This window comes from Ammospiza caudacuta, chromosome 13, assembly GCF_027887145.1.
Source record: "Ammospiza caudacuta isolate bAmmCau1 chromosome 13, bAmmCau1.pri, whole genome shotgun sequence".
NCBI lineage: Eukaryota > Metazoa > Chordata > Aves > Passeriformes > Passerellidae > Ammospiza > Ammospiza caudacuta.
In genome coordinates, this window is record NC_080605.1 from 6292714 (window position 1) to 6310957 (window position 18244).

Here is an 18244-nt window from a genome sequence, read left to right on the forward strand (position 1 = left end):
TGTTATTATATTCTTAAAGTCCATACCTTCTAGCTGTTTTTCTACCATGCAGTTCTTCTCTGTAGCACAGTTCCTCATGACTTCCACAGGGGCTCCTCCAGGGCTCTTGACCCACGCCCCTTTTATCCCAGCTATCTTTAGGAGCCACAGCTGCTGCCCAACTAAGGACTTCACAGCTGTGACTCATTTAGAATAGCTAGGACCCACTTATCCAATACATAGGACTCTCACTACAGCTTCCCACAGGAACCAGCAAAGACCAGCACTGATCACTGATCTGTTGTATAAAGGCTTAAAAGTGCTCTACAGCAGAGTCTCAAGCTTGTGTTTCTTGCTGCAAAGGTGTGTGTCAGTCATGAGGCAGCTGCCTGCGTGCATGGTTCTGCTGACCAAGAGTGCTCACTGAGCTGGGCCTGAGAAGAGCTGAGAAGGTGTGACTCTGCACACTGGGCTCCCCAGTGAGGATCAAGACCTGGGCATCTCGAGTGGGGATTTAATCCACCATGCCATGAGCTCTGGGGCACAGAGGGTGGCTGGTCCAATCAGACAGCGTGGCCTCACGCTCAGCTCAGCGGGCTTCAGGCTCTGTGCTGGCCTAAGGTGACAGTGGGGCTGTTCAGCCTGGAGAAGGAGAGACTCACTCAGGGCTGATCTTATCCCTCTCTTCAACTACCTGGAAGGAGGGTGGAGCCAGGTGGGGATCGGGCTCTTCTCCCAGGTAACAAGTGACAGGACTTACTAAAGCTGCATGAGGGGAAGTTGAGGCTGGTCATCGGGAATCATTTCTTCACAGAAAGATGATTAGACATTGGAATGGACTGACCGGGGAGGTAGTGGAGTCCCCGTCCCTGGAGGTGTTTAGTGACTGGACGTGGCTCTCAACGCCACGATGGCAAGGTGGAGATGGGTGACAAGGGCGGACTGTGTGATCTCAGAGGTCCTCTCAGCCCCGGTTCTGTGGTTGCTGCCGGGGGCCGCTGCGGGCGCTGCCCGTGCCGGGCGCCGCGGGGGCGGAGGGCGCTGCGCAGCCGGTGCAGTGCGGCGGGCGGGCCCCGGCGGCTCCGCGGCCATTCCGCACGGCGGCACCGGCCTCGCAGGCGGCACCGCGGGAGCCGCCGCAGCCCCGCCATGGCCAAGGAGGGAGCGCAGCGAGCCGAGGAGACGGAGCAGATGATCGACAAGGAGGGCGGCAGGGAGGCGAACGAGGGCGGCGCGGGCGGCAGCTTGCGCGCCGGGGACGCCAAGGAGATGCGAGCCGTGGTGCTGTCCGCCTTCGGGGGGCTCAACAAGCTCCGCGTGTCCAAGAAAGCCATGCCGGAGCCGCAGGAGGGCGAGCTGAAGATCCGCGTCAAAGCCTGGTCCAGTATCGCCCCTCGCCCTCTCCTTCCCCGGGGTGCGGGCGGGTGCGGGACCCGCGGGGCCGGGCATCCATCCCTGCGCTCGGAGCGGGACCCGCGGTGCCCCGGGGCCGGGCATCCATCCCTGCGCTCAGAGCGGGTGCGAGTCCCGCCGAGCCCCGGGGCCGGGCATCCATCCCTGCGCTCGGAGCGGGTGCGGGACCCGCGGTGCCCCGGGGCCGGGCATCCATCCCTGCGCTCGGAGCGGGACCCGCGGTGCCCCGGGGCCGGGCATCCATCCCTGCACTCGGAGCGCTCCCTACGAGCAGCCCCAGCTCCGGCTCCCGCTCCTCACCTGTGGCTTCCCCGCGGGGCAGCCCCGCTCCCGGCCCGTCCCTGCCCGGCTCAGACCCGAGCCCGGGTTCCCGGTCCAGGGCGGGCAGCGGGGTTCGTGTGCGTTCGGCAGCGGTGCGAAGGCAAGGAAATTGTATTTCACGCTACCAGCTAGGAGAAGGAGGGGGGAAAGCCTGGCCAAGTGTATTCGGGGTTTGGGCTTCTGTGAGAAATGTGGATGCCAGATTGTGCGTGTTGCTCAGCACCTCTTTCCCTTCTGACACACTGGCTGTTGTTTTTCTCCTGGGAATCACTTACTTAAGTCAGCATCCTTTTTCATCGGAGCTGCTGTGGCAGCGTGGCCAGAGCTCGAGATAATTTCCCAGTGCAAATTAGTCCAGGTGACAAGTGGCTACTGTCTGGCAGCATCCTGAAACGTGCTTTCCTATATGGCTTTTTTTTCTTTCTTTTTTTTTTTTTTTTTTTTCCAGACAAGCAGAGCAGACTCTTCTTCCTAGATTGCTGGTTCTTAGTGCACATGTTCCTTCGTGAAAATATGATTAATTTTTTTGAGTGACAGAAGCCACATTAGGATCTTACTACACAACTTGATGTTTACCAAAGACTGAATTAATTTTGCCTAGGCAAGGATTTATCTTCTGTTATCCTTTTCTGCTGTATGAAAACATGGTGCTTCTGGAAGATAAATTCCGAGGTGAAGGCTAAGTTGTTTACTTTAGAAGAAACTTGTGTTAAAAATGTTACTGCTATGGGGGAGTGAGCTTGTTTTGAATCATGTATCGGTGGATCTGCTTCAGATTTGGAATATCCTGGTAGGTTAAGGTAGCTGAGTGTCTTGACCTGTTCAGATGCTGTACTTTCCATTCTGTTCTTAATGGGGCTCATAAAGTTTGTGACCATTGTGAGTATTCCCCCTACCAACATGTTGCCTATGCAAAATAGTGATATCCATTAGTGTGCATGAGTACTAGTAAATAATGGGTGGGATTTTTTGCATTCACATTTGATATTGGGTTTTTTTTCCTCTCTACTAGCCACAATGGGAAATGCAAGAAATTCTGTGCTAAGTGAATAGAATTAATGGTTCTTGTTTCCTGTGTGTTTTTTTCCCAGCTATTGGGTTAACAAAAGTTAACATGCAAAACTAAAAATGTTGTTAGCACATGGATATATTCCTCTAAATGTGTCAGGAATTTACAGCATTTTCCAGTACCTGTATGAATTCCACTTTCATGAAACCAGTAGCTGTGCATGTGTCACAAATAGCAAGCTACCTGCACAAGAACACTTGGCTGTAAAATGGAATTGTGCAGCCACAGCTACAGCTGCTCTCCAGGGCTGCAGTGTCTGTAGGGCTGTGCGAGTTGCAATTGTGCTGTTTGACATCAGCAGAGCTGCTCAGCTGCTCCACAGGTCACTGCTGGGTTGCACAATGCCCCCTGTGTTTTGGGAGCTTCCCTTCGTGCTGCCTCCAGGCTGGAGAGCATCTGCTTGTCATTCCTGACTGGAAATGGCCACAGGGCTGAAATGTCACCAGGTCACCAAACTGCACTTCCAGGCAAGGCAAAATCAATTTGCTGATCCTCTTGATGATGGACTTGGGAGACAGAGTGAGAAAGGGGCTGGCTTTGCCCAGGGCAGCATGCACAGGTTGATGTGGGCAGTGCTGAGCACACGCAAGATGGGTTGTTCCAGTCATCAATACTTCTTACAAAACGTGTGTTCTGTTGAATCAGTTTTGTAGTTGACCACCACTAGAGATGATTATTATTATTTTTTGACTCAACAAATTGATGGAGGAAAATAAGCTTTATTTTAAGAAGGATGTGCACATGCTTGATAAATAATATACACCAGTGGAACAAGTTCTGTGTGGTCTCTGAATTCCCAATTGAATCACACGTTTAGACCCCTTAAGTTGTGTGTGTGCACTTCGTAGTATGGTACTAGAAATGGAGGATATGCTGCTATTAGCAATAAGCCAGATGAATAATTCTTTTGAAGGTCTGGAATATCAGTTGATCCAATTGAAAATGTGTCAGCTGAGATGAGTCATGTGTTAGGCTCATTCAGTGACTAAGAAATGGAACAGCCATCGATGTCCAAGCTGAGTCACAGCTTCTGCATATTTCCTGAAATCATTTCTGATTGATAATGATGAAGCTGTTGAAACTCCTGTGTTTGTTTGTGTTGTAATTTGCAGGCAGCAGAATGTTGGGATGCAGAGTGATGAAAAGATGAGACAAGTAGCTGGAGTGAACGGAAGCCGTATTTCAGATGGGTTGTGTGAATAAGCAATGGTGTATACCATGATTACCTCGCTCTGTTGTTCTTTTTTCTCTTATAATTATTTCTTCCCTGTACTGCTGTACATGTGCATTATGAGGAATGAGGCAGAAGTGACCCTTCTGACTTCTTGACTGTGAGATAAAGGCACTTGAAAAAAACTGGAGCAGATAAAAGAAATCCTGAGTGTAACCGAGTAGTGGAAGAGAATCAGTGTTGCTCCTAAAGACAGTCTGTTCATATGGTCCTGGTTTCTGCATAAAAAGCATGAGACCTGATAATTTTAAACTTTTCCTTTATGTATAGACATGGTTGGTTTTGTTGTTTGTTTTTTTTTATTTTTAAGATTGGGTGGTTTGCTGGCTGTGGTTAAGAGGAAGGATTTTAAGAATGCAAAACTCGATGGTCCTCTTGCTTGCTCTGTGGCTTTTCATTAATTTCAGTAATTAATTTTAGTGGATTTTTACAGTGAAATAAGAAAGATCAAAAGCAGCATCTCTCCAAACCATGTCATAGAGTATTCTGCATGATTTGGGATTTTGAAATGGAAGGTATTGGGTATCCTCAGGGATGTGGGATGGAACAAGGGGAAACAAATTGACTGTTCCTTTCCATACTTAAGAAAAGGGAAATAAAAATGCAGCAAAACTAAACCACAAATATAGAGAATAATATTCAAGGTCCTCAAAAGGACCTGGTGTTAAGGTAGAGTATTGCAGACTGAGAAAGTCAGATTCAGATTCAAGAGTAATTCCATTTTTGATAAAATCTGCCTCCAGTAATGCACAGTTAATCCAGTCTGTGCAGGTCACAGAGACATCCCTGCTCTGTCACAATTATCAAGATCAGTACATTGACCCTATGTCAATGTACTGATCTTGATAATTCATATCCTTCCCTATTTTCATTTGCATCCAGCTCTTGATTTAGGATTAAAAACATGCTGTGTACTGTTTGTCACTGCATTGCTTTGCCTTTACACTTCTCCCTCTGCATATGCCCTTACTAAAGTTCAGGAGTCACTTTTTGTGGCTGTACACCAGAGCAGGCTATCCTGGTTTGCAGTGGTACAAGAAATAAATTGTACTTAATCCCTAAACCTACCACTCTTCATGAGACATATTTTCTTGTGTTGTGTGCAGTCAAACTTTTCCTGAGTGTGCTGTTGACTGAATCCCAGTGAAAGAGCTGGGTGTCTTGGGTGCAGTTACAAAACTTGCCATCTGTCATTAGGCCCCATTCTAAGGAAAGAAAAAAAAAAAAAAAAGCTGAGTTGACCAATACACCATAATCATGCTTTCAGATCTACTGATCTTCAAATTTCTCTGGTAAAATAAAACTTCTGTCCTTCCTTCAACATGGAGAAGAATAGGAATAAAGGCATGTATGAGAGAAGCAGGGATGCCACAACATGTAAGAATAAAGGAGGTGAAAGTGAATGAAGAAGAAATTCTCTATAAAGTGACTAGAAAGTATTAGAAAGCCTGGTCAATACTCCATGGTTCAACTAATAATTAAAACAATAAGAACACGTCTTGATTATTGTTTACCTTGTGTTTTGCTTTTTGTTCCCTTATCACACCTGTTCTAGTGTGAGGCCTTGTCAGTTCATTGTAATAGAGATGAACTCCCAATATAATTTTGCTGTCCTTTGTTCTTCTTTGGGTAAAAAACCAGATGAAAAAGAAATGGAGCTAGGACAGAACAGAACTGCCAGTGTTCTGTCAGTAGATGCAGAACTGAACATGTGCCTTTTCAAAAACCGACAATTTACTTCATGAGAAGGAATCTATTTATGATCAGTGTCATGAGCAAAGAGCACTGGCCTCTGCATATCCACCTGTCTCCTTCTTGCCTACTTGTTATGGTACCACGGGGTGTGTTCTGCCCAGATTGCCACACCACAGCCCTGCCTCCAGCTGCCTTTTCTTGCAGGAATGTAGGGAAAAGTTAACTTTTTGTAAAAAGCTTGCAGTGTGGAAAGATGCATTTAAAGCACCGTTGCTGAAATTAATGTACTCAGACAGTGGTTGCCACCATCAGTGCTGTGGGGTTTCTGAGTTTGTGGTTTGGTTTGGAATTTTTGTCTGTTTGTTTGTTCCTCTTCTACAAACAATGGCTGCCTTGCAGGCAGTTTGCTATTTGGAATTTCTCTTTCATATCAACATCACAGTGGTGATGTAGGAGTGGTCTTACCCACTGGAGAAGATGAGATCTCTCCAAAATAATTTCAAATTTGCCAACTTAACTGTGAGAAAACCCCTCTGAACCTTCCATATGGTTGATATTATAAGCTTTGTGTATGAGTATGGTGAAAGTTGTCGGTTCAGGTTGCTCTGAACCCTCCACCACAATTCTGAATGCTTTCATTTGGTGGGATCTCCTTCCCCCTCCCCAGTGACCTACATCCCATGAATCCATGCTGTTGTGCTGGGGCTGGGTGTCTGTTCTGCCTGGTAATTTGTTGGGTCTGTTCTGTCTGTGTCTTGATTAGTATCTGACTAAGGCTGCATCTCATAAATCCTTGTGCCCATCAGTAATGTGATGTATCCAGGCAGTTGCTGGTGTCACATGTGTGAGCAGGACTGGCTGTGTGCTTGGCTAACCATAAAAACAGGGCTGTGTTTTGGAGCAGTGGATAAATGCTGAAGTGTATTTCAGCTAGTTAGGAGTTTTAAAGTTTTAACTATGGCATTAAGGCCAGTAATCAATATATGCACATAGTAGATAAGTGGTGCCTTTTTGCTTTCTTTTTCTTTTTCTTTTTCTTTTTCTTTTTCTTTTTCTTTTTCTTTTTCTTTTTCTTTTTCTTTTTTTTTCCCTGTGGCTGCCCAGAAAACCACAAACTTTTCTTTAATAAAATTGCATACAAAAGACAATGCAAAAGTGCTTTAGGATTTTTGCAAAGCTGAGACTGCAGGGAAGGACCTGTATTTTTTTCTGAGCATCAAACCTGAGGACTTCAAAGACCTTAATAGCTTTTGAAAAAATGTACAAGCACGATCCAGGAAGGAACAGTTTTAAAACAAAAGCCTATCTGGTGCTTAGCAAGTTCATGCCCGAGTTTGGAATCCTGCCTGAGACAAACACAAGATGCATTCCTGGGATCACATCAAAGGTTAGGACAGTTAGACCATGTAGCTCCTACTCCAAAATAACTATAATGTGTGAGGCTTGGGGTTTTCTTCTTAAATTGACCTGGCTTTCCTTGCCAGCTGGTAGTGCATTGGTAGCAATCAGTGTTTCAGTGTATTCTGACATGCCCTGGGTGACTGCTGAGCAGTCTGGGGCTGCTGTGCTGTCCTAGCCCTCTGCCCAAGGCTGAGCATCCCAAGGGTGGGAATGTCTGCTGGTTCCCAGTGACCCTGCAGAGCCCAGCTCTTAATGCTGCCCTGGAGTTTCCTGGCTGTGCCATCACTCAAGGCTTCCTCCTCTACTTTGATCTGTGGTAATAGTCTTGATTTGATTTTTTTCCCGTGTTTTACAGTGGTTTGAACTTTATTGATTTGATGGTGCGACAGGGGAATATTGACAACCCTCCTAAGACTCCGCTTGTTCCTGGCTTTGAATGTTCTGGAATTGTAGAAGCTCTTGGAGACAGCGTGAAAGGATTTGAGGTAATATTTTTTTTTTTTAATTTTCAAAGTGAGAGTTATAAGTCTCATATAAATAATCACCAGTTTCTAATCCCTTCTGCTCTGCCAGTGACAGCAGCCTTCACCACCCTGTTGAGATTTGAAAGGTCAATTTTTCCTTGCTGCTTCCCAAGCGTGAGAATGCCCTCTTGAATCAGTTTCTGAATCCACCACTGTCATCTCCTTCAAATCCTTCCTGAAAGTCACTTGTGCCATGTGCACATCCTGATGGCTAAATAGGAACTGGAAAGCAGGAGTGATGTCCTTTAATGAAATGAAAGAAATTAAGTTAACTTGATAGGTTTCCTTTCTTGGCCATGTTTCCTGTCATCACTGCTCTTTTACTCAAAGCCCAGGTGCTGCTGATTCTGGTTGCAGCTTTTGATCTCGAGTTAACAGAGCCCTGTTTACAGTAAGCATTGCTTCCTACAACTGTGTGCATTAATGAGGTGCAGATTAAATTAGGATTCTCATTCTGGATATAGAACTTAGTCTGATTGCTCAGGAAAAATATAAATTTCACCTGAGAGGTTGTGGTAAATCACAGATATTTGATGTATATAGCAAAGTTGTCATAAGTGGTTATGGACTCTGGTATCTCTTATAGCATATAAGCAGCATTTTGTCCTGCCTCCTATTCTGTTACTGATACTAAACATCTGTATTCACTGCAAACTTGCATTTTATTACCTAAGTAGGTTGAAAATTTTGGAAATAAATCCTGAGTTAATACATGTCAATCCTATCTTAGTTATTTGCAGAGTCAGTCATGTCAAAAGGTAATCAAGTTTTCTGAATTCTTATTATATCTAGATCTTAAGAAGATATAAATATTTTTATCTAAAGACAAATTTTTCTCTTCTCTAACAGCTAAAATTTGTCAGTTGGATGAAAATAATGGCCAGTTTAGTTTCAACTATGGTGTCAGTGGTGAAATCTTCTTAGGGGATTTGTCTCAGTTCCCTTCCTGCTCCATCTCTGCCTTGAAGCAAGTTCCAATCTTTCAATGTATTTTGTTACAAACAACAACTGAATGATAATTTTGCCGTTTGAAAACCTTTTCTGCTCCAGTAGCTGTGGTCTGGCATCTGTACTTCATAGCTGTGCTCAATATCGAAGAATATCCTCTGAAAGGAGAATATTCTCTAGAAAGCCTCTGCTCCACATCAGCACTCTCATTTTAACAGTTCTTGCTATTTTAAAGGGCATCATAAGGCTGCAGCATATGGTGCTTATTTGAATAACACTGCACCTGAGTGAATAAGTGAATATAACTGTGTCTCTCTTTAGGGTGACACCTTTGTTCCGACTTTGGAGCACCCTTGTGCACTGGTGTACTCCTGTCACTGAAACCAGCCCTAGAATTTCATTTTTTACACACAGCCTTCATAGCCATGGTTGTGTTTGGGTGCTCTAGAAAAGGGCCCACCCTCACAGTGACAGCTGTGCATGGGTATGAGTCCATCAGCAGGAGAACTTGCTGTGAGGATGATGGAAGAACCTTCTCTTGATTTCTTTATGGAGTTCTTGCACAGAGTAGGGGCTCACCAGATGCTTGGTGTCTCCTTGACAGAGATTGTTACCTCTGCCCACAGTAATGGCAAAGACTGCACACGCTGTATCTTCTGCGCCCTGTATCTTCTGACCTCCATTGCCTGCATAGATCTCTTCCAGTTCAAGCCCTTCTAAAATAGGTGCAATGCCTATTCCTTCTCCATTCTCTGCTTTCTGATGGTAACAGCTGTATCAGGCTTGGTCTCTCTCCAGTTTTGGGGATGATTCTCAAGAAGTGAGGTCTAATCTGACTAGGCTCTGGATAGTGTCTGTGGTAAAATGTGGTATTTAATGTTACCAAGAGGTGCCTTGGGAATCACCAAGAGGGGCTTCTCTGCATTCTTTTTGGTAATCATTTGTGATTTATGGCAAGGATATAGGGCATATTAACATCTGCACTAATGAATCCTAGCAGACTTTCTATTTTAGATGCTTCTCTAAGAGCAAAAGGGAACCACAGAGTGATTACCAGCGAGGCATTGTTAATTTGAATGTTTTTCAAAAGGAGGAAGCATTTCACTGAAATTGGAATGACAGCTCTGTTTCAGCATTCTCACTCTAAAAGAGACAACCCTTCAGAACTGTCAGCAGCCCCTTAGCTTGGAGCAAACCTGCAATATCCCACAGCAAAAGTGATGACTCAGGAGACCAAAATGTGCTTGTGCTGTAAACATTTGCCTGAAGGCAAAAGTGTTGTGCTTTACTCCATACCTGTAGTTCCTGAGGCATTAGAGAGCATTGGTAGTGTGTGAGAGGGTATTAGGCAGATGAGCAAAGTTATTTTAGAGGGACAGCTGCTTTAGTTTTAGTTAAAACACAAAGGCCTGGAGTTGATGCTCTTCCTGTCTCATCCTGTGGCTCCACGGCAGAGCTCCTTTCATGTTAAGGATGTTTTGGTTGGTGTATTCTAGAGAGGCATAGGATCTAAGGCAAGGTAAAAGATGCCATGGGGTTGCTGGTGGTGAGGAATTATTGAGTTTGTAAGAGTTGTGCCTGTGAAGATTTTAATACGCACTGGCCACACATTTGCTCACTGTGGCTGTCCCTTGTAGACCCAGCAGCCCAATTTCTGCTTTCAGGTGAGTGTTGCTGTCCAAGTCTGTTGTGCCTCAGATTTTATGAGCTGAGACCATTAGCAGATGGCAGCTAATGTTTGTTACTCTTGTCCATCTGAGAAGAGTCAGTGTCTCTGCTTTAGAAACCTGCAGCTGCCACGAAGGCACATACAAACAATGGAGCCTGATGTGCCTGGACCTCTGAAGGGCTCCTAGGAGCAGCCAACTCTCTCTAATATTTACAGGAAGCCTTTTCTTCTCCATAGTGAATTATGCTTTCACTACCATATATTTTCAGAAGAAACTGAGCAGAGAAATGTTGCACTGAAAGATAATATTTCACTGCTCCTTTAAATCTTGTCAAATTCACTTTGTAGATTTAACAGTGCCTTAAAATCCAAAGGTGTATTTTTTGATGTTTAAGGTGGCTTATTTGAAGTTGTAGAACTAAACTCTGCTCTGACACATGGCTGTGGAGATTACAATCATGGCTATATCTTGGTGGAATCAATTAATAAGAAGATAAAAACAGAGAGTGGGTACAGATGGTGTTATCTTCTGAATGAGAGCTTTTGCCACCCTTTCATGTGCTCCATCTACCACAGCACAAGGCCTTCCCTTCTCAATCCACAGAGAGGAGAAGTAGCTCTAAATTAGTGTGAGGACTGAGAAAACAAAGCAAAAATTATCTTAGGTATAATTTTCTTTATTCCATGCTTCTCACCAATATAATTATAACCTTTCCCCCTCATCTCTTTCTCTTTAGCAAAATTATTGCTAAGAATGCTGTTTTCATTCTTTACATTTGTTATTTGGGAGCTCTGCTAGCAATAGGTGATCTGTATTAATGATGATAGAAGACTGCTCTATCACAGAAGAGTGGAGCAAAAAAAAAAAAATAAAAGGAAGAGGTGGCTTTAACTTCTTTTGGTTATTTTTGTTGACATTAAAAACAGTAAAAGTCCAAAGCTGAACAGCTTGATGGCTGTTTTTCCAAAGGTGTGGCCACCATTTTCCTCAGTCAGGCAGTGTCCCACACCTTGAACAGGAGACTTGCAGCTCTCACAGCTTGCTCTCTACTGTCTCAACTGCAGTCAGATCCTCAACGTTGTTTTCTTCCTTGTTTGCAGATTGGAGACCGAGTCATGGCTTTTGTGAACTACAACGCCTGGGCTGAAGTCGTGTGCACCCCAGTAGAGTTTGTCTACAAGATCCCAGATGACATGACTTTTTCTGAGGCTGCTGCATTTCCTATGAACTTTGTAACTGCCTACATGATGCTTTTTGAGGTTGCTAACCTGAGGGAAGGCATGTCTGTGCTGGTTCACTCAGCAGGAGGAGGGGTGGTAAGTTGGAACTTCTCTTCCTTTCCTGTCCCTGAGTAACTGAAAGTCTGATGGATCCTCATTCCTGAAATGAGCCGGAACCTGCAGTTGGATGTGATGTTCCTCTGTGTGAGGGATTGCACTGGGAGGAACTGCATCTTTCTTCCCATCAAAATGCTGATGGGAATGGTTGGCAGGAGCTTTTGGTGAAATAAAAATGTTATGGCTCTAGACTCTATGAAAAGAAATCTCATGGAAAAGCCCCTAATTGGTTGTCAGCAGATCAAGGATCAAGCATTGTCTCAAATATTGCATTCCTGAAATTATACATGTTGTGCTTCTATGTTAAAGAAGGGTGTAGTGAAAAGAATAAGCTCCCTGCAAAAGGTATTTATATGTAACCATAATCCTCTTTATAGTAAATGTCCCTCTTGGAACACTCCTGCACATACAGTGTGTGAGTGTGTGTGGTGCTTTCACTGTGAAAGATTTTCTTTTCCCCTTCTTGTAGAGGGATTGAAAGCAGTGAAAAGTTGTCATGTGAGCCCTGAGGAAAAGGTACAAATATGAAATTGCAGCCAGTGGTGGCTGCTGCATGTTGTAGCTTGGATCATTCCTGAGGAGGCATTGTGTGGCACAGGCAAAGGATGAATTTGTGGGAATACCAGGCCACACAGTGAAATAGAGAGTCAGCATTTTGTGCCCTCAGTTCCTTGAAGTATCTTTTAGGAAAAATCTCTTTCTTTTGAAGGCATTAAAGTTTTGTGCAAAACATTGTGATATTGACTGGGGAGTTTGTTTACATTTGAAATTATGCAATCCTTTTTCCTAAGACAGATTTTATGAGCTGACACCATTAGCAGACAGCAGCCTTTGAAACTGGAGTACCTTTTCTGTGTTCTTGTTATGCCTTATTTATGCTAAAATAATGTTCTGTTTTCTGCTGAGGGCTGGTGGGCAGCCCCAAACACGCCAGCCTTAATTCTGTGCCCTTAGCCCTTCTTTCAGGTTCTCATATAAATGAGGGCTGTAATCAAAGGAATAAATTCATGAGTTCCCTGTACAAGGTATTTTTAGGCAGCCATAATCCCAGTGGCAGTGAAGGGTCTGTCCTGTTGGATGCTGGTGTAAATGAATGGAATTTATAATCGTATTACAAAGCACAGCCCGGCACAGAGGCTGGGGCTGGCTATTGTTCTGTTGGGTTCAATCTCCTCCTGTGGAATTCAGGGCTGCTAAAGCAACATGAGGCATTCAGGGGAATATTCCACAGCAATCAAGTCTCAGCTGTAGCTCTAAGGGCATTTGCCCACCTGGCACTGCACAGACCCTGTGTGGGCTGAGCATACAGAATTAGCCCCAAAGCAATCCCTGCATGTACCTGTGTATCTAGAGAAGTTGAACCCCTCCTCCTTTTTCAGATTCCTGTGTTTGTTTCTCTTTCTGATCTCACTCACCTCTGTTATTTCCTCCTCCTTATCCTGAAGGGCTGGTGATGCTCTGTTAATGCCAGTTCTCACATCCCTTCTGCTGTAGTGTTCCTGGAAAGAGCTGCTGGCTTCCTCTCTGATCCCAGCTCTTCCATGGGCAGCTTTTGGCTGGTCCTCTGCTGTGGCTGTTGCAAACCTTCTCTGGGAGAAGCTAGAGGAAGGATGGGTCATGCTTGGCTGCCAGGAGAACGAGGAGACATCAGATCCATCACTTGCTAAGCAGTTAATTGAAGCAGAGTTCCCAAGGGAAAGGGCAGACCTGCAGGAAGAGCAGCCAGGCTGGCAGTGAGGGATGCAGGGCTGTGCAGGATCCAGGGGGACTGTGAGGAAGAGGAAGGCAGGGCTGGCCAGCCTGCAAGCCAGGGTGCTGATCACTGTCCCAGGGCAGCCCCTTGTTTCTTCTAAGGGAAGAGCATGGAGAGCAAGAACTGGAAATTTTCCCATTGCTTGATAGGTTTACCAAGTAAAATATCATTCTGAAGATGTGTGGATTTTTTTTTCTTTCTGCTAAGCAGACATAAAGATTTCAGAGGGGTCTGTGTTATTCTAATAATCTGTCTGTTAATCCTTTGAAAAATCTGACAGCTTCAGATCGAGCACATCATTCCCACAAAGGTCTTTGTTAATGAACAGAAAACTGGCACTGAAGCTGCTGTAAAAGAGTTATTTTTGTGCTGTTGCTTTAATAGATAGAATGCCCTTCCCCACTTTAAGCAAATCTGTCCAGTTGGTTTCTAAATGTCAGAGAAATTCCAGAACACTTTAATGAGACAATAGGCTCCCTGTGGGACTAGAGGTTTCTAATTGTTCATTTCTCATTATGCAAGATCATTATTTTAGCTGCTTCAGGCAGTTTATGAAAAAGAACTTGTTGCTTCGAAAATGTTTGTGAGGTTCTTTGTTCTGGCCACTCAGTCCTCTTTAGGAGGATCCTGCAGCTTTTTCAATAAGTGGAGACAGGGAAAATTCTCTAGGACCTTTACTCTTGTGTATTATCTCAGTTTATTTATGTGGCCTTCTTTTGTTGATAGATACTTTTGGTAGTGAGGTAACTATAGCAATTGTCTTCTCATCTGTGTGATTAGTAGCTTTAATGTCTGCCAGGATGCTTTAGATAAGTCAGTTTATTTATTCCAGAAGTTCCAGGGGACAGCAGAAGATTAGGGAGAGAGAAAGGAAACATACCAAGATAACCTGCCTTGGGAAAGGTCTCATGTGGTGTTGTGAGGTCCCCAGGATGGGGTGAGAGATGAGAATTTGACTCCATGTTCTCAGAAGGCTGATTTATTATGATATGATATATGCTATATCATATATCATATATGATATATCATATATCCTATATGATATATCCTATATGATATATCCTATATCCTATATCCTATATCCTATATCATATATCATATATCATATTTATTATATTATAAGACATTATATACTAAAACTGTACAAAAGAGAGAGGATACATCAGAAGGCTAGAAATGAATGAATAATAAAACCTGTGACTGTCCAGAGTCCTGACACAGCTGGACTGGGATTGATCATTAAATCAACACAATTCACATGGAACCAATCAGAGATGCACCTGTTGGTGAGCACCCTCCCTCCAGACCACATTCCAAAGCAATCAAATAATTATTGTTGACATTTCTTTTCTGAGGTTTCTCAGGAGAAAAATGCTGAACACAGAAGATTTTTCAGGAAAGGGGCTGCTGTGGCTCTCCTGGCTCTAGTTTCCCCCTTGGGGCAGGGCAGTGAAGAGAGATTGACTCTCAGCTCCCACCCTGGGCAGGGAAGGAGGCTGGGGATGTTGCAGGAGCCTCCTCAGAGAGCACAGGGCAGGCTCACAGTGGCATTCCAGTATTCCCTTGGGCTCTGACAAGACATGAACACTTTTCAGGTCCTGCTGCTGACTCAGATCTAACAAAGTTCCCATTTGCTCCCCTTTCAGGCCTCTGCTTGGCAGGACGCTTGGAACTTCTGATTCAAGTGTTAAATTGAGTAGCTGGGCAGTTCAGTAATTAACAAAAAATAGAATTGTCTCCTACAAATAGAGTTTAAATGCTTTAAGCTGCAGAAATGTTCAAGTGCCCTTCTGAACTGCTTGCTAAATCATGGAGAAAGCCAGCTAACACTAAACATCATAAATACACATTAATGCTTAAAATAATGACTTTGCAAGAACATATGACTTTCTGTAGGACATCTATTGGTCTGACTTAACTGAATAACACTGCAGTTAATGTTTGAAATGACTGTAAGACAATGGAAGAGCAGCTCCCTTCACAAATACACTCCCACTTCTCTCTGAAGTGAAGCAAAGTGACAACTAAAGAAATTACCCCAAAAATCCCAGTGTGCATCCTGCTGGGACTGCTCTGCCCCAAGAGACAATTAGTTCTTTAAAATAAAGACAGATCTCTATGTCAGTGCATTCAGTGCAAGTCACAGCACAGGCTTGTATGAGATCATAAAGTTTTGCTCACAATTATTTATGTAAACTGTTGAATTAGTATAAATACAGGACTGTTGTAGTAAAAGAAAATGAAAAAAACCATGATGCTTTTCTCCTTGAGCTTCAATAAATCCAGTTCCCATTTCTGTGACATCTACCTGGAAAATTAATTCCTCCAGGGCTTTATATTTGTGAGAGAGAGCCATTATGTCCATTTGCTTGTTTGTTTGTTCTTCATGTACTTCCTATTCTGAATATTTAGAGCACAAAGCTTTCGTTATTTACCAAGATTTTGTAAACACCAGTCTCATCACTTAACTCCTCAGACTCAAGGCAGAATTATTAGCCAATTCTTTAGCAGTTTGATCTTGCAGATGCTAAAAATAATCCACCTTCCATGCAGGAGCATTGGCTGCTTCTCCTGAAGCTGCTGTCTGACCTTTCCTGTCAGGCTCAGCAGCAAAGGAAGTGCAAGCAGAGTAAGTTACAGATGCAGCTCTCATGTTTGAATTTGAAGGGTAAATCTGACTTGGCAACAGATTTAGGCCATCCTGGCAGGATTTGTTACTGCTTGGCAGGAGCCCTCTTTTTTATTGTGTCTCCCCTGCATAAATTGCAAATATTTGAGGATGTGTTCCCAGCTGAATCACTGAAGTGGTGATATTTTATCTGACAAAGAGCTGGCATTTCTTAGTGAATCCAGTCACCTGCTATCACAGACAGCATATAGGAAGGCCTGCAAGAGAATGATCTAATTTCTTCCTGAAAAAACCACCTCAGTGTTTATCTGTTCAGATTCTCTCCACTCTGTCTTACCCAGTGAGAAAACTTTCCAGGCCTTATTCATGGCCAGTTCTTTTAGAGTTAATGTATCTTTTATTTAATGATGTTATCCATTAATTAAAATTGGGTCCTCTTTCTTCTCGGGGCACTTCTTTTAGATCTTTTTGGTAGGATATATATGTTTACAGCTACAAGCAGCTCAGCATGAACTGTCTCCTTGGCCTGTATTTTTCAGGCTGCAGGCAGGTTTGTTTGCTCACATACTTTTTTTTGTAAGGTTAGATGTGTGTTTCCTGGGTCATCCTTCAGGCAGATGTGGATGTGTTTCCTGGGCTCTGAGCAGCAATAAGATGGTGGGAGAGCCAGATCCTGTTAAAAGAGATCTCACAGCATTCCTGATCCTTTTAAATATTGCATGGGTAGGCTGCTCTGTCTGCACTTAGCAGGGAGGAGCACGTTAAACGTCACTGCTGTGTTTGAGTCAGAGCTCCCTGAATGTGAGGAGTTGGAATTGACTCTTCTCCTGTGCTGGTCCAGGGCAGCCCACTGGGCCAGGGATCAATCCAGCCCACCTTGCTGACACCTTCACCTGCTACCAGGGCTGCACTTGCTGCTTTCAGATTAGCAGTTCAGAGCTGTTCAGCACTTGATGAAGAGCTTTCCTCTTGTTTCATCTCCAGCATCCAAGGAAGGGATAAATCAGCTCACACACTGTGTCACCCTGTCTGGGCTGCTCCAGGTGCCCAGCTGCTGGAGCCAGGCAGGACAGTGGAGCCTGAGCTGCTGGAAAAGGCTTTGAGGCCATGGGTGTGCTCCCTCAGCAGCACCAGAGAGTCCTGGTGCCACGGCCCAGCCCATTTCCAGACCCTGCCTCAGAGCACAATCTGCTCATCAAACACAGACCCCAGCCAGCCATGCCCAGAAAGCAATTTCCCCGAGCAGAGCAAGCTGCAGCCTTTGAGAGCCTTTCTGTTTGCCTCTCTCAGCCCTGCACTGCAGAGGACGTGTCCTGTCCCAGGTCCCAGGCAGTGCTCAGCTCTCCCCTGGCTGCTCTGCCTGTGCAGGTGGAGTTTTGGCAGAGTTTTGCTGGGGTGGCTCCCCTGAGCTGCAGAGGATTTGTGCCCCATGGAGATCCAGCCCTGAGGTTTTGATGCAGCTCAGCTGCACAATTTTGCAAAGGGGTAAGAAAAACACACCCTGCTAATTGTTGCAGAAAATGTTTTGAGGGTGAGAGAGATCATTATCTCAGGGTCACTCTCCCCCTGCCTCCTCTCCAAAACTCATCTGTGCTCTGCTGAGTGTAGCAGATGCTGCCTTATGCTTGCCCAATAATCACATTTTAGTTTGTCCACTCTGCAATGTTCACCCAGTGTTTGGTTTCCAATTTCCCTTGCTGTAATTGGGAAATGACACCTTCAGGAGATGAAATGTTGTGTATCAGACTCCACCTAACACCAGAGAAGAGTTTTCCTGATGCCACAAGATCAGTAGATGATTCCCCTTGCAGTTTTCTTTCTGTGTTTGAGTATTTCACAGCACCTTCAGGTATGCTTAGGTGGAATGAAAGCATTTTGGAACTTGGATTCTTCTCATATCCAGTTCTAGACAAGTTTCTTGTGCAAGATTAAGTCTGAATGCTCTTTTTAAAAATGCCGTAGCACCTTTAGGCTGCAGAAATACATAACGGAAATGGTAATTCTTTACTGATGCAGTTTTGCAGGGTGGTATCTTTTACATGGTTTATTCTCTCCTGCTCCCAGGCTGCCCTCGGTTTACACGGCAGCAAAAAGATGCTTTCTTGGAAGGATTCTTCCCCATCCCTGCTGTAATTCAGTGTGCAGCTGCAGTCAGGCTGGTGGCATTAGATCAGACCCTTTTGGAAAGCCACTCACTTGTACACCTTATTTATATTTCATCCAGCATTATGTTTGTGTTAACAAGGTAATTAGATTAGTAAGTTTCATTCTGTT

General features: G+C 44.3%; 1 protein-coding gene across 1 annotated transcript in view; it reads left to right on the forward strand.

The window, feature by feature from the left end:
• The first annotated feature begins 1123 nt into the window (after positions 1–1123).
• VAT1L (vesicle amine transport 1 like) overlaps positions 1124–18244 on the forward strand; it is a 56254-nt gene continuing 39133 nt past the window's right edge. The window contains exons 1-3 of the mRNA XM_058813483.1: positions 1124–1358; positions 7465–7594; positions 11352–11567. Of these exons, the coding sequence (XP_058669466.1) occupies positions 1129–1358; positions 7465–7594; positions 11352–11567 (576 nt within the window). The 5' untranslated portion in view covers positions 1124–1128. The remainder of the gene's footprint in view (positions 1359–7464; positions 7595–11351; positions 11568–18244) is intronic.